Consider the following 14,108-nt stretch of genomic DNA (forward strand, 5'->3'; position numbering starts at 1 on the left):
GTGACTGACTGACACGTAGGAAATACTAGTAAATGCAAAATGAATATGATTTTTCACATGTTTAAAAAATTAGGAGGTTTGCCAATAATAAATATAAAAGTCCAACTGGATGTTTAACACGGAGAAAGAGATCAATTGAGTCAAAAAGCCCTCCATACCTTACGTCAATTTTACACTCACGTGGAAATCTCTACGTTCCCTAGCCATCTTCTCAAATTTAACTTTTTAATATAAACTTCATGAAGCAATCCAGTATGCTAATAACCACACTCCTGTAGCATTCTTTCCTCTATTGTCATTCAGAATTTTCACCATCATACCTCCAAATGGGTAGAATAAAACTGCTAAAGGGGCAGGTCCATATATACCATTCCCAGGAGCCAACTACACTCCCCTCTCCCTGCCCTTTCCAACCCACGGGGCAATCTATGAAGCTCAGTAGGCAGCTAGTGAACTTGGCGTACAGAGAAATCACCATCTGTTTTTCTACCCCTAATAAATAAAGTACCTCTGCTCTATAAATTCACATTGCTTGTGGGACTGAGACCTAGAATGAAAATGGAGATAGAATTTTTGTCCAATTTAATGGCTTTAAAAAAAATTTCTTGGGTAGTAAGTTTATGCTGCAAGAATCTATGAGCTACATAACAGTCTGAATTTGATCTGGTTCAAATAATGCTACCATGTTCTAAAATCCTAGGCATTATACACTTTCCAAATGTACAATGTCATCAAGGTTTTATGACATTTACTACAAAAACTCAATAGTCAGGTAGCACTTCATCAGTGGAAGCTTGAATTCAGGTATGGGAACAGAATGCTACGGCTGTAGCATGAAAACTGTGCTGCTTCTCTGACTTCAGTATCATAGCCACACAGGGATAATCCACTATACAATCTTCATACATGTACCTTTTTGACCCCTACTAAAAGAATTCCATTTCTTGGAATTATGGAGTAGAGCCAGAAACATGGTAGTAGGACCAAATCCATTCTCGATGACTTTTGTTCTCCTACACAAGTTTGATCAGAGATATTATGCCACCTGGGATTCTCTGTTTATTCAATTTCACTTCCTTCCTCAAGTAACAAAATGCTTAGAGCATTATGCCCGTGTCTGCTGCCCAGACATGTAACCTGTGCACATGGCTTATGGAGTACACAAGACTTCTGAGACCCAAGGCTCTGAAGGCAAAGCTGACAGATATGAGGTGCAAGCCTAGCTTGGCCAGGTTAAACATGGCTAGGGAAGGAGCATACCCAGTTCTGCTGGCATCAAAATACAGTGCTGGTTGCCAAAGAGTCTACAAGAAAGAAATATTAAGTAACACTGCACCTCTGACATTGACATGAGTTTATTATTCTTCCATGCCAACACACCCTAGTCCAAAGCTTATGCTGTCCCAGTCCAGGCCTGCCCTAAAACAGCCAATTATGCTGAATGTGTCAAAACTCTAAGGAGTCCCCAGTCCCAAAGACAGTGTTTCATTAGCCCGTCAGCTTCTGTATTATTTCCACATTCTGAAGTAGTAGTTTCTGAATTGTGTGCATCACTTCTTTAGGAATTATTTCTCTTTCACACTGCAGGTATAATAGCACTCCTGCCCCATCACTATGTTGCCAGTGGTTTTATATCCTCTGCCAAATGTATTGGTAAACACTCAGTGAAAAAAAAAAACTTGAAGCTAAACAACCTCTCCAAATATACATGAAATATTCCCAAATCCATTATCAGCGTGGCTTAAATAAGTGGGATCGCGATCCTATTGCTCAAAGGAGCCATAATACACAACTGGCTTTGTTCTAGAATTCCCAAACTGATTCCCAAACCTTTGCATCTGGCTGTGAGGGAAAGTTTAAAATTTTGCAAAATACTCACATCAGCAAAAGTGGTCAACTGTCACTTCTGCATTGAAAGGACTTCCCAGGGACTTCCCTGGTGGCACAGTGGATAAGACTCTGCTCTCCCAATGCAGGGGGGCCTGGGTTTAATCCCTGGTCAAGGAACTAGATCCCACATGCATGCTGCAACTAAGAGTTCGCATGCCACAACTAAGGAGCTCATGTGTCGCAATTAAGGAGCCCTGAAGCCACAACTAAGGAGCCTGCCTGCTGCAACTAAGACCTGGAGCAACCAAATAAATAAATAAATATTGTTTTTAAAAAAGCAAAAAGATAAAAAGAAAGTGCCGTCCCAAAATCTTTACTGAGAAAATTGTTGCCATTTATTCCTCAAGAATGAAGGAGCTTAGACTGGATAAACAAAAAGGTCCTACTGTATAGCACAATCTCCTGGGATAAACCATAATGGAAAAGAATATTTTAAAAAAAGAATGTCTCTATGTGTATAACTGAGTAACTTTGCTGTACAGCAGAAATTGGCACAACATTGTAAATCAACTATACTTCAATTAAAAAAAAAAAAGAAAGAACGAGAGAGCTTAGTCTCAACTCCTGGTTGTGCAACTGTGATGTTCTTACTTGATTTGCTCTTGCACCTGGTGTCATCATAAACTTGAGGGCCAAAGGAAAAGGAGGCTTATTCTCTTAATTTGCAATAATCATTTTATTCTATACTCCCAAAGACATAAACTTGTATCTAGGTTGTTTGACCTTGGGTAAGCCTACCATAAGCCTCAGCATCGCTGGGGTTAATAACTGTGCTTGCCTCACAGGGTTATATGGTCAACAGTAAGTAAATAGTGCACGTAATAACCATAGCAGAGTATCTAGCATACAGTGTTCAACATAAGTTAAGTTCAATAAATGCCAGCTTTTGGTATCATTTGCTGGTGGTGATTCTTCTTTTGAATCCTTAGTATATGCTCCAAGAACTGCCACTGTAACTATTTCTCTGTTAGTCCCACCTGCCCTAGACAGTCCTTTGATTCAAAGGGTCCTCAGTCATCTCTTCCCAGCCCTCTTCTAATCACCTGTATCAATTAGCTGGAGCTGTAATGGTGACCAGGGCCTTGTCTGTAAAATCTTAACAGAAATGAATTAATAATATGATCTGGGCTTCCCTGGTGGCGCAGTGGTTGAGAATCTGCCTGCCAGTGCAGGGGATACGGGTTCGAGCCCTGGTCTGGGAAGATCCCACATGCCACGGAGCGGCTGGGCCCGTGGGCCACAACTGCTGAGCCTGCGCGTCTGGAGCCTGTGCTCCGCAACAAGAGAGGCCGCGACAGTGAGAGACCCGCGCACCGCGATGAGGAGTGGCCCCCGCTTGCCGCAACTAGAGAAAGCCCTCGCACAGAAACTAAGACCCAACACAGCAAAAATAAATTAAATAAATAAATAAATAAATAAATTTATTTAAAAAAAATAATAATAATAATATGATCTATCAGACCACCAATATCCTGTGAGGATGGAAGCCACTGAGGATGGGGACACGGCTTCATGGGCGTGCAACCTGTGTAGGGTCACAGGGCCCCACACTCAGAAGAGCCCCATGCTTGGTTTAATGCTTTGCTTTACCATCCTGAAATTCTCAATAAAGTCTGAGCAAGGGGTCCCACGTTTTCATTTTGCACTGGGCCCCACAAATTAGGTACCTGGTTGTGACTGGAGAGGTTTGGTCAGTGTGATAAGAATTATGTTATGTTTTAAAAGAATTACTCCAGCTTGTGTTAAGAATAGCCTGTAGTAAAGGTAAGAGTTGAAGCAGGAAAAACAGGTAGGATGCTGTCAATATAAACAAGGTGAGAGGTGATGGTGGCAAATGACACCAAGAGGAGGGCCGGTTAGATTCCATTTGCCTGCAGCTGCAGCATTGGTGCCCGGCAACATGCCTGTCTACGGCAGTGTCCTGGCCAGCCAGCTCGTGCTTCCCCCCACTGGTTCCTGCCCAGTTTCCATGCTGCCTGCTTGTTAATCTGAGACCCCTGTGCTTCCCAACAGCTTCTTTTTATTAAAAGAGCAGGTGTTGGTTTCTCTTTTTGCCTACACTTTTCCTTAGGGAAGGCAAGGGACCCTATGGTCCCACCAAAATTGTACACAGTAGCAAATAAGAATTCTTAAAAAAAAAAAAAATCTGGGTGCTGTCCCCAAATCTCATTCCCCTACAATGGAGAAAATGAACTGCTGAAAGAAGGAAAGAAAGAAGAGCCCTAACCAGGTCAAGCATCTTCTGGGTTAAGTCACTGTATTAGAACTTATTATACATTCTCTCACTGATTCCAATTAAGTAATGGGTGTAAACATTACCCCTCCTGCACTAAAATCTGTATGGGTTTGACAGGATAAGAGCTACTAAAGTTTATGTAAATACAAAATGCATCTAAAATACCTTTAAGACCCACAAAACACATTGCTCAATTCTCAGTAAGGAAAAAGGAAAAATTAACTATAAATTTTAGTTTTATATCTAAATTTGTACAATTATCTCTATGTTTAAGATGGTAAATGGAAAAAAAAAAATCATCACTATTTAGTTTCCAGGTAATCAAATAGAAAATTCAACAGGTCATGCTAAAAATGACATAGTACAACCATCAGTAAGTTAAATACCAGTAAATTTAAAGTTTATACTCCCTAATCTAAGATTCTTCCAACAATAATTTCTTCTTTTCCACGTGCTCAAAAGTTTCTCTGAAATGACAAAACATGGATGATATCAATTCTCAACATGAAGGGCTTATGTCAGCTACTCACCTTTTTCTGAAGAACATTGATTTTCCTTTCCTTCACTTCTAACATATCCTTCATGTCTCGAATCTCTCCAGCCAGTGTCCCCTTCTCTTCTGTGAGGTCCTGCAGCTGTTTTGTTTTTTTATTGAGAAAAGATTCTTTCTCTTCTAGTCGTAATCTCAGTGCATCTACCTGAAATCAGGAAAAAGAAAAAGGGTTGTAGTTTTACAGAGAGGTCATCAGTAACCATCAGTCCTGCCCTGGGAGGAGCGTGGGGCAGCAGTATACCTTCTGAGCAGTGTGATCAAACACTGCTCATGGGCACCTCCATGTGTTTTAAAGCCTACCTCTACCTTAAAGTCCTGTTGCATGTGTACCTGAACAGTGATATATTTTTTAAAATATAAGGTTTATAAGAAACAAGACATTATGAAATAGTAGTATGTCTCATGTTGTAAAACCAAAGGTTGGGAAACAAAGCACACTAATTCTCTGTGTCTTTGAGAGCCCAGGGAGGGTACAACACGTCTCACGCAGCATCCTCCAGGGATGCTCATGTTCTCCTCAGAGAATACAATGAGCCACGCCACGGATATCTGGGAGAACAAGACTGACACGTTGAGAAACACTCCTAAATTAGAAAAAGACGTGTTGCCAAGAGGAAGTAAATGCTGCTAGAAGAAAATGCTGTGGAAATGACACTCATTCTCCAGCTTATGAAAGACTGCTTTCCAAATACTAAAAAAAAAAAAAAAATTCACAGCATACAATAAAATTCCTATTTCTACCTTAGCTCAAAACTTAGATTATTACAATTTCTGCTTTTCAAGTGTCGGTAATAAAATGAGGAAACATAACCTTTATTTTTTAAATGTTAACATTCCAAAGACCATGTGCAAAAAAAAGTGTACATGGGTGATGTGGGGCGTGGGGGTGATGGAAGACTTTAATCCTCACCTTCCGTACCAAGAATTGGACAGATAGACGCTGCATCAACATTCAGGAAGTAATGATGCAAGCATGTTATTCAGAGATATCAAAATAACCAGGCATAAAGAGTTTAAACGTGTGGTCTTGAGGAAAAAGAATGGGACAGGGGTGAGCTGGGGGCTGCTGCATCTCACAGCAATTCTTGTTGAACATTTTGCTCATTACACTATCAGCAGGTAAAATTTGGATGAAAGGGGAAAAAAACAAGTTTTTTTAAAAGGATGCAAGAATACTGTAATACGCCAAAATAAATAGATATATAAATACTATGAGGCCACAAAGTCAAAGGCAACTTGGAACAACGGAAAGAGGACACTTCGGTTTTAGGCCAGGTTCTGCTTCCATCTTCTACCTGTGAGGATCAGGACAAATAACTCTCACTTCCCCACACCCAGGCTTCCAGCCTCAGTTTCTTCATTCATAAAACAAAGTGGTAAGAACAGACTGTCTCTAAGTGCCTGACATTTTATGATTTTAAAGACAGGAATCAGTCATAGGCAGAATACATCAGGGAAGGATGATGATATTAGAGATAAAGTTATCCGAGTAGAATCTCCTTTTCTTACCCCCTTTCAAGAAAGGGGTGCCAAAGTTGTGTTTTTAAAGGTCAAAGGTGATGGGGAGGTTGGTGAGGAGTTTTTCTAGTTTCTGTCCCAGAGAGGAGGATGAAGCTGGGAGGTCCCAGCAAGGGAAGAAGTGATGACAAGTGCTTAAAGCCCAGTTGGCCGAATGACCCAGACTGCACTATGAGAGAGGATGGACATTCTGTGCTTGCAGAGGGTGTGAACTGCAGATTCTTCAGACATCTGATAGCTGTGCGTCTTCTTACATAATGGCCATAGAGGTCTGGGGCGGGTGGGTGAAGGGGATACTCATGTCCTGGGGATCTCCCCTTTTCTAAGTGAAAATTCACGCCAGTTGCACTAAAGCTTAAACATCCCAGATTCTCAAGTGGCTTATCTTTGTTTAAAGTTATCTTCATCTACCAACCTGGAGTAACATCAATACTTCTCTTCGGGCTTTCCTCTTATCCGGTGGAAAAAATATGATTTTTAGTTTATACATAAAGGATGGCATTTAGTGGGTTCCTTGGAAACTGGTGGAACATGCTGAGCACTCTAGATTACAGCAGTGGTTAGAAGGGGTGACATATTCAATTGTAGAGATTTGCACACAGGCTGACCAGGATTCAGTGTATATCTGAGAAAAAACTGTGGTCCCATTAGCCCCACATTCTACCTATCAAAGATGAATGGTCTAGGGCTTCCCTGGTGGCGCAGTGGTTGAGAATCTGCCTGCTAATGCAGGGGACACGGGTTCGAGCCCTGATCTGGGAAGATCCCACATGCCACGGAGCAAGTGGGCCCGTGAGCCACAATTACTGAGCCTGCGCGTCTGGAGCCTGTGCTCCGCAACAAGAGAGGCCGCGATAGTGAGAGGCCCACGCACCGCGATGAAGAGTGGCCCCCGCTTGCCGCAACTAGAGAAAGCCCTCGCACAAAAACGAAGACCCAACTCAGCCATAAATAAATAAATAAGTAAGTAAGTAAGTAAGTAAGGTCTATATCTGCACTGAAGGAAACACCCAATATCCAAAACCATGATATAAATAAATTACAATATGGGAGGTAGTGAGTGGTGCTAGAGACAGTTTAGGAAAAGAGACTATTGATGAATAATAAGCTTAACATTTGTAGTGCCTTCTGGCTATGTGTGATCTATCAGTGCCCTGCCCCATCTTACTGAGCCCAGAAGAGATAAACAGCAACCTTAGCCATAAGACTATTTCTCCAGGAATAAAATGGAGAGCAAAGATGGTCATGATCAACACACTACTCACAACACCCAAACTCTACATGGCAGGAGGGAGTCTGTGCCAGCTAAGGTCTTCTTTTTGGGAACTTATTTTCCATGTGCCTGACAGCATGTTCTTAGCTTCAAAGGAATTTGAGTTGTGCCCTTCAGCCACCTTCACTCTATCTTTACAGCTTTGCACAGTCTCCTAGAATCAAGAAATGAAGCTTAAGGGTCTTTTCTTTAAGACAAAACTTTGACCTGAACTGTATCCAATTCTCAACCAACATTAGCCCAGTTTGTAGTAAGCAAGCATGACATCATTTCTAAAGTCAAATTTTAACTTCCAGATGGTGCAAAACCACAAGCAGGCACACAGACCTTCTGATGCACAGAAGTTTAAATACAAGGAAGATCAGGCCAGAAAGAACATAGTCTATTAAAAATTAGAATATGTAGTTCCAAACTGAGTATCAATGAGTAGGATTAAAGTTCCCCTCGCTAATACTCGAACCTCACTCGACAGTGTACATCATTTTTAAAAGAATCAGAAAAGCCCTGAAGTGTAGATTATATTCCAACATCAGGTATAGACATAAAAGTTAAAATGTTTGGGAATATGAAATACCTTTCTCTGCCTCGTCACTCAACACCAAATAATTTTAAGGGCCCTTGACTCTCTCTCAAACTTTGGCAGTTGACTCAATAATAAAACTTGGCAAAGCAAAGAGCACCATCATTTCCCAGAAAAAAAAAAGAAAATTAGAACTGTATGATACAGTCAGTGCACAAAAACCCATAGGTTGAATTTCCAATTTTTACATATGACTTAAACACATGGGAACTAGTCACCTAATGTTAAAACTAAGACAATCTTTTCATTTTAGGAGAATTACTCAGTGCCTTCTGATCCAGTTGTGTGTGTATTTGTGTGTATATGTGGGTGCATGTGTGTGTATATTTAAAAGCATATAACGTTTGAAAATTTAACCTTTTACCTGGCAGTATAAAACATGAAACATTTGTTATCACTTCTGTTCCAGGTAATAACTTGAAAGAAAAGGACCATGGCAATGAAATTGTCAAAAATTGCCAAAATCAGAGTTAAACATTCTTAATCTTCATTGTCATCACCCAGGAATTATAACCAGTTCCAATGGTGAGGTATGTTTCTAGAAGTTCTATATATAAGCCTCCTGACCTTTCTCCCATAAGGTCACATAGGGCCTTCAGAAACGGTTACAATATTGTGACAAAACACGAAGTGCTACTTGATGTGCCATAAATAATTTTTAAAAATCAAATGGTTCATTTCAATCTTAAAATGACTACAGCAACACTTGAGAAAAAAAAAAAAAACACTTGAGAGAGAAAAAGGGGTCATTGAAAATTTTCACAGATTGAATACTACTTACTTGACAACACTTCAGGCATTGAATAAACATGCTATCACAAAGAACAAGTTTAAAAGGAAATGAAACTGGAACATACACAAAAGCTCCCAATATAGTTTTATTTCACATTCAAAGTGTCGTTTGTTTGTTTTTCCTAATAGTAGACTTGGGTTAAGGGTATATTTGAATTTGATTCAACTTGCAATCATTCAAATAGGGAGACAGTTTCAAAGTTGGAAGTATGCATAAAGTACATAGCTTCCAAAGACACAAACACTAAAAATAACCTAAAATCTAAAAGTTGCTGTGGTAGTAACCACTACTTCTCACTCACATCCAATTCTCCTTTCCTTCCTGAACACAGGAAAAATTTCCCTTCCCAGCCCCCTTGTGGGAAGATGAGGCCATGTGTTTTATTCATGAAATGTAAGCAGAAGCGACATACATCATTTCCTGTCTATGCCATCCCCACACTCCTCCCCTTCCTCAGAGATCTTAAAGCCAACATTTTCCAGATGGTGGAGCTAGATGATGGCAGAACCTCCATAAACCTGGATCCTCAAGTGACCAAGAGAAGCAGGATCACCCCGAACCTCCTGCCCCCCAATCCCCAACATGGGTTGGACGTAACAGTATGATGTGTTAAACTGCTCATCAATAATTACAATAATTTCCCCTGGTTTTACTAAAAAGTGTGCGCCTTAAAGCTAGAAAGGTCTGTCTTAGAGATTACCATAAACCTAAACGAAATTGGGCCATTGTACTTCCCTCTACTCCTTCCATGTGTGTTAAGACCTCAAAATCTACTTTCCCCTACCCTTTCACTCCGATTCCAAAGAAGGGGGGGAAATGTCAGAGGGCCAAGGCCAGAGCTGAAAGGAAGAAGTAGCAGAACCCTAGGGAGTGAACACAGAGGTTAAAGATCAAGACCTTGGGGAGAAAAGAAAGAGAGATCGAAAAGGAAGAGTCTCCTTAAGCACATTGGTTTGCACTTCAGTTTGTATCAATATCAACAAGTGGCTCAAGTAGACAACTCTGTTTTGCAAAGTCTCTGCATTGCAAATATATGTGTTCAAGCAACTCATGGCAATGGCCAAGGACTTACCCACAGGCCTTCCAAATGTCGGGAACAAAACTAAGGTGTTATGAGCAAAATGTGGATAATAAGAGTACCTCTTTCACCAAAATGTGGATAATAAGAGTACCTCTTTCACCAAGTTATGTTAAAGATTAAATTAAATAACACATATAATGCACTTAGCACAGTGCCTGGCACCTAGAAGCACTCAATAAATTTTTGCTATTGTTATTATATTTTATTATTCTGCTTTCCACAGTCTCTAACCCAATGATTTATATACTGTAGGAATGCAATAAAGGTTGCTAATCAACAACCCTCAGGAAAAGTGAAGAACCATCAAGTAAGGTTTTGTGCTCTAACATGTACCAGAGTGTTATAAATGACAGACAATAGAGATTACCATAAACCTGGTAATCTGTCATTTACTTTAAAATATTTCAGCATACACAGTATGATATATGTGTCTATGTGGAGGTGGTGCCTGGGTGGGTGGGTGGATGGGTATATTTCCCAAATGCAAAAAAATTCTCCAGGGGTAGTTAATTAGCCTATGAAAGATTTCAGTTAAAAGCTGAGATGCCAGAGTCAACTACCAAAAGTGCCTCAATATTCTTTATATTTGATGAGTACCTGAAATTTGGTCAATTAACATAATTGATGTGAGGAGTGATTTTTCCTTGGTGAAATGGGCGGTGTTCGAGATGTGTGGATTGGCTAGAAATGTTGCACAGACACTTCCACCCTTCCAGAAACAAGACTGAAGACAGTGTGTCCAATGAAAATATGATGCAAGCCACATATGTAATTTTTCATTTTTTAGTAGCCAAGTTTAAAAAGTAAAAAGAAACAGGTAAAATTAATTTTAATAATATATTTAATTTAACCCTATATCAAAACCCTAATTTTGATAACACTATATCAAAAATATTACTCTTTTAACATGTAATCAATATTTAAAAATTAATAATATATTTTACATTTTTTGTATTGTCTTCAAAATTCAGCATTTATTTTACACTTTTAGCATATCTCAATTAGAACTAGCCACATTTCAGGTGCTCAATAGTCCCATATGGCTCATGGCTACCATATTGGACCATGCAGGTCTATGATTCTAATAAGCCCCAAAGTTTCAACCCTTAGATTTTGATCTCCCCACATATAGACACTTCAGGAAGGATTTTGGACCAACAGCAAACATGGATGGCTGAGCCTTGCCACAGGAAATAGTGTCACACTGACCTCTTATGAACCTTTTATGATCTCAAAAGGACAGAGAGCTGGAATTTCAAGGAGCCCTCAGAGAGGTTGTATGACTGATACAACTGGAGGCAGGGTCATGGGCAGGAGTCCTATAGCCTTCCCTTCTTTCACCATCAGAGGCTACTGATCTCTACCAAAGAGAACCACCTAATTGGCTTGGTGATTTAGTTAGCATGATCCTTCTGGAGTCTTGCTGAAAAGAAAAATTCAGAATAATCATTGCTTTTTAAAAGCTCTTTCATACAAATCTCTAATTATAGCAAAAGTTGCCTTTCAGAAAAAAATGACCTTCAGCAACTGCACCATTAAAAACTAACTTACAGATGAGGGTGTGTCTATCTCTTACCCTATACTTAGGTTATGTCTTTCTACTCTTCGACTTCTGCAGCTATTTTGATTTCATATTTCTCTTCTCTGTAGGTGCTCTTTTTATCTCCAATAACTAGAATTATTTATTCATTCATTCAACAAATACGAAGACTTGATTTTGTGCCAGGCACTGTCCTAGTTTAGAGATACAGCCTTTTAACAAGACTGTCAGGTCATGACTTACTGAACCATATATTTGTGAAGTTGGAGGTGAGGTAGAGCAAATAAGTATTACGTAAATATTATCAGTAAACATGACTTTTAGGGTAAGAGGAAAGTAATACAAATATAAAATCTAAGAACATACGTAAAAGCCTTGTAAAAAAAAAACTGGATGAAAAAAGGCTAATATGTGGATATCTGTGTTTATTGGTGAAAATGTATATTGTGTGTTTGGGTACATACAAAATAATAAAATTCATGATTTAGCAAATGTCTATCAGCTATTATAAATTAGACTTGGACACTTTGATATTCATTAAAATGGTTTATTTAACTGACGGCTACTCTTTACTATCCCATCTTAGAACACTAAATGGTCTTTATTGATTTGTTTTTGCTTTGTTTCATTTTGGCTGTGCCACACGGCTTGTGGGATCTTTGTTCCCCGACCAGGAATTGAACTCGTGCCCTCAGCAGTGAAAGCTTGGAGTCCTAACCACTGGACCGCCAGGGAATTCCCTAAATGGTCTTTATTGATCTTTAAATAAGTTGTGCTTTATACACGCTCCTCTGCTTTCAAGATAAATTTATTAAAATCCAAAATTAAGTCATTAAAAAAGAGCCTTGTAATACTAGTAAGGATGAACACATGGTATGTATTCTTTTTTAAAATATTATTTTCTAGTTTTGTCCATTAAAAAAGCTTAGAAAAAAGCGACCATCTCAGTAACAATGATCACCCACCCCAAATACTGTCTCTTAAAACCATTTCTAACTAAAACAAATCAGTTTCACTGTAGAAATGATTGATTTTAGGTCTGTGGCAAGAAACTGTACACAGTAAGTATAGAATACCTTGTTGAACCAGAAAGCAAGGAATTGTGAAAAAACAATAGTCTTTTTGTTGGGCAAGGATGGGACAATTTGATGCTACTGTATGAACAGACATTGCGGGGGTGGGGGTGGGGGGTATGGAGGCCAGGGACAGGCAGTCAACCAGAGGAGAGACACTGGCTGCCACAACTAGGATGGAGGTGGTGGAGAAGGGGAATGTGGCTGTGTTTGAGATATATTTTGAGAAACAATCAGGAGGCAGCTGGGAGAACTGCGGGTTTGCAATTATGGGCAGGGGGGAAGGAAGGAAGGAATCAAAGGTTACTCCTGGGTTACTGGCTGGAATAGACAGTGGAATTATTGCCTGTTATGGGAAAGACTAGGGACAATCAGACTTGAGGTAGGAAATCAAGAGTTCAGGATTAGGTACATGTAGCTTGAGATGCTAGGAAACATTAAAAAGGTAAATGGCTATATGAATTGGAAGCTCCTGAGACAACAGAACCTGGACTAGAGTCTAACCCACTTGTGGGCGAGCAGTCCTGTAATTATATCAACATTCCTCCAGAAGACTAATGAGGACATCTTCTGCATATTTACAGATTTACTTCCACATAGATGCGTTTACTCCCACTGAGATCAAGTCAACAAAAACTTGTGAGGAGAGGACATCTACACAACTGAAAACCGAGAGAAGTCCCTTTCCTAAAAGGGTCCCTGGTTTTCAGTCTTAGTTAAAAGGTCTCCCTACCCGTCACAGTCATGAGTAACAAGAGATTTGATCTTATCAATTACACCCTTAAGCTCTTCAAGATGACCAGTTAATGTCAATCATGTATTTACCCTCCTGTTGATCAATGGAGTGATACTGACTGGGGAAAAAAAGACTAGATAATCCCAATTCCGTGTGCTGGCTTTCATCTAGCAACCCAAAACTTAAACATTTGACCAAGGAAAAACAATCTATACTATATTTTAATTTATTTAAATAGCACAAAGAGTAACAATAATGGCTGTATTATACATTGCTTCATAGTTTACAATATACTTTTCTCTTAAATTATAAGTCTGTTCTTTCATACAATTTCAATCCAAAAAATAAAATTCAGGTATATTCAGTATTGCATAAACACATGCTGTGCTTATAAAAGTTAAGTTACAATCACCAACTTGTTAACACAGTTAAAATTTTCAGGTTGTAAAGATGCATTTTGTCTTACCTACCCATCAAAAAATTATACCCAACTCCCACATGCCACCTACTTGAAGAAAACACTACTGGGTTAAGAATGCTTTGTATCACCTACATGGAAGGATTCATATCATATGTGGGTTAATAATCCAGCCAACTTTATAAAGCCTGTTTTCATACTTAAGTTTTTGGCTACTTCTTACACTAAAATTAGGTGGTTTTAAGTGACTAGTCCAAAGTTCAAAATTTAATGTTTAGTTCAGTTCCAGCAAATTTCTGAAAACACATGGGAATTGTAACTCATGTGTTAATACTTAAAGTTTTTGTTAATAAAACTTCCAACACTAACCTTACCTCATTGAACTTACCTCACTGGTTTTTATGCTCACTATAAAAC

The 14,108-nt window shown here is 39.2% G+C and overlaps 1 protein-coding gene and 1 long non-coding RNA gene across 5 annotated transcripts in view; one reads left to right on the top strand and one right to left on the bottom strand.

Moving 5' to 3' along the window:
• ERC2 (ELKS/RAB6-interacting/CAST family member 2) overlaps window positions 1-14,108 on the bottom strand; it is a 954,807-nt gene that overhangs the window by 585,400 nt on the left and 355,299 nt on the right. For all 4 annotated transcript variants that reach the window (XM_082414434.1, XM_082414435.1, XM_082414436.1 and 1 more), the window contains exon 7: window positions 4,657-4,824. In XM_082414434.1, coding sequence (XP_082270560.1) covers window positions 4,657-4,824 — 168 coding nt within the window. The remainder of the gene's footprint in view (window positions 1-4,656; window positions 4,825-14,108) is intronic.
• LOC309638501 lies at window positions 4,835-12,981 on the top strand. The gene is made up of 2 exons (XR_014251179.1): window positions 4,835-6,877; window positions 7,182-12,981. It is a non-coding gene; the product is annotated as an uncharacterized lncRNA (long non-coding RNA).

The sequence above is a fragment of the Balaenoptera physalus genome (genome assembly GCF_965194825.1).
Source record: "Balaenoptera physalus genome assembly, chromosome: 11".
In the NCBI taxonomy this organism is placed as follows: Eukaryota; Metazoa; Chordata; class Mammalia; order Artiodactyla; family Balaenopteridae; genus Balaenoptera; species Balaenoptera physalus.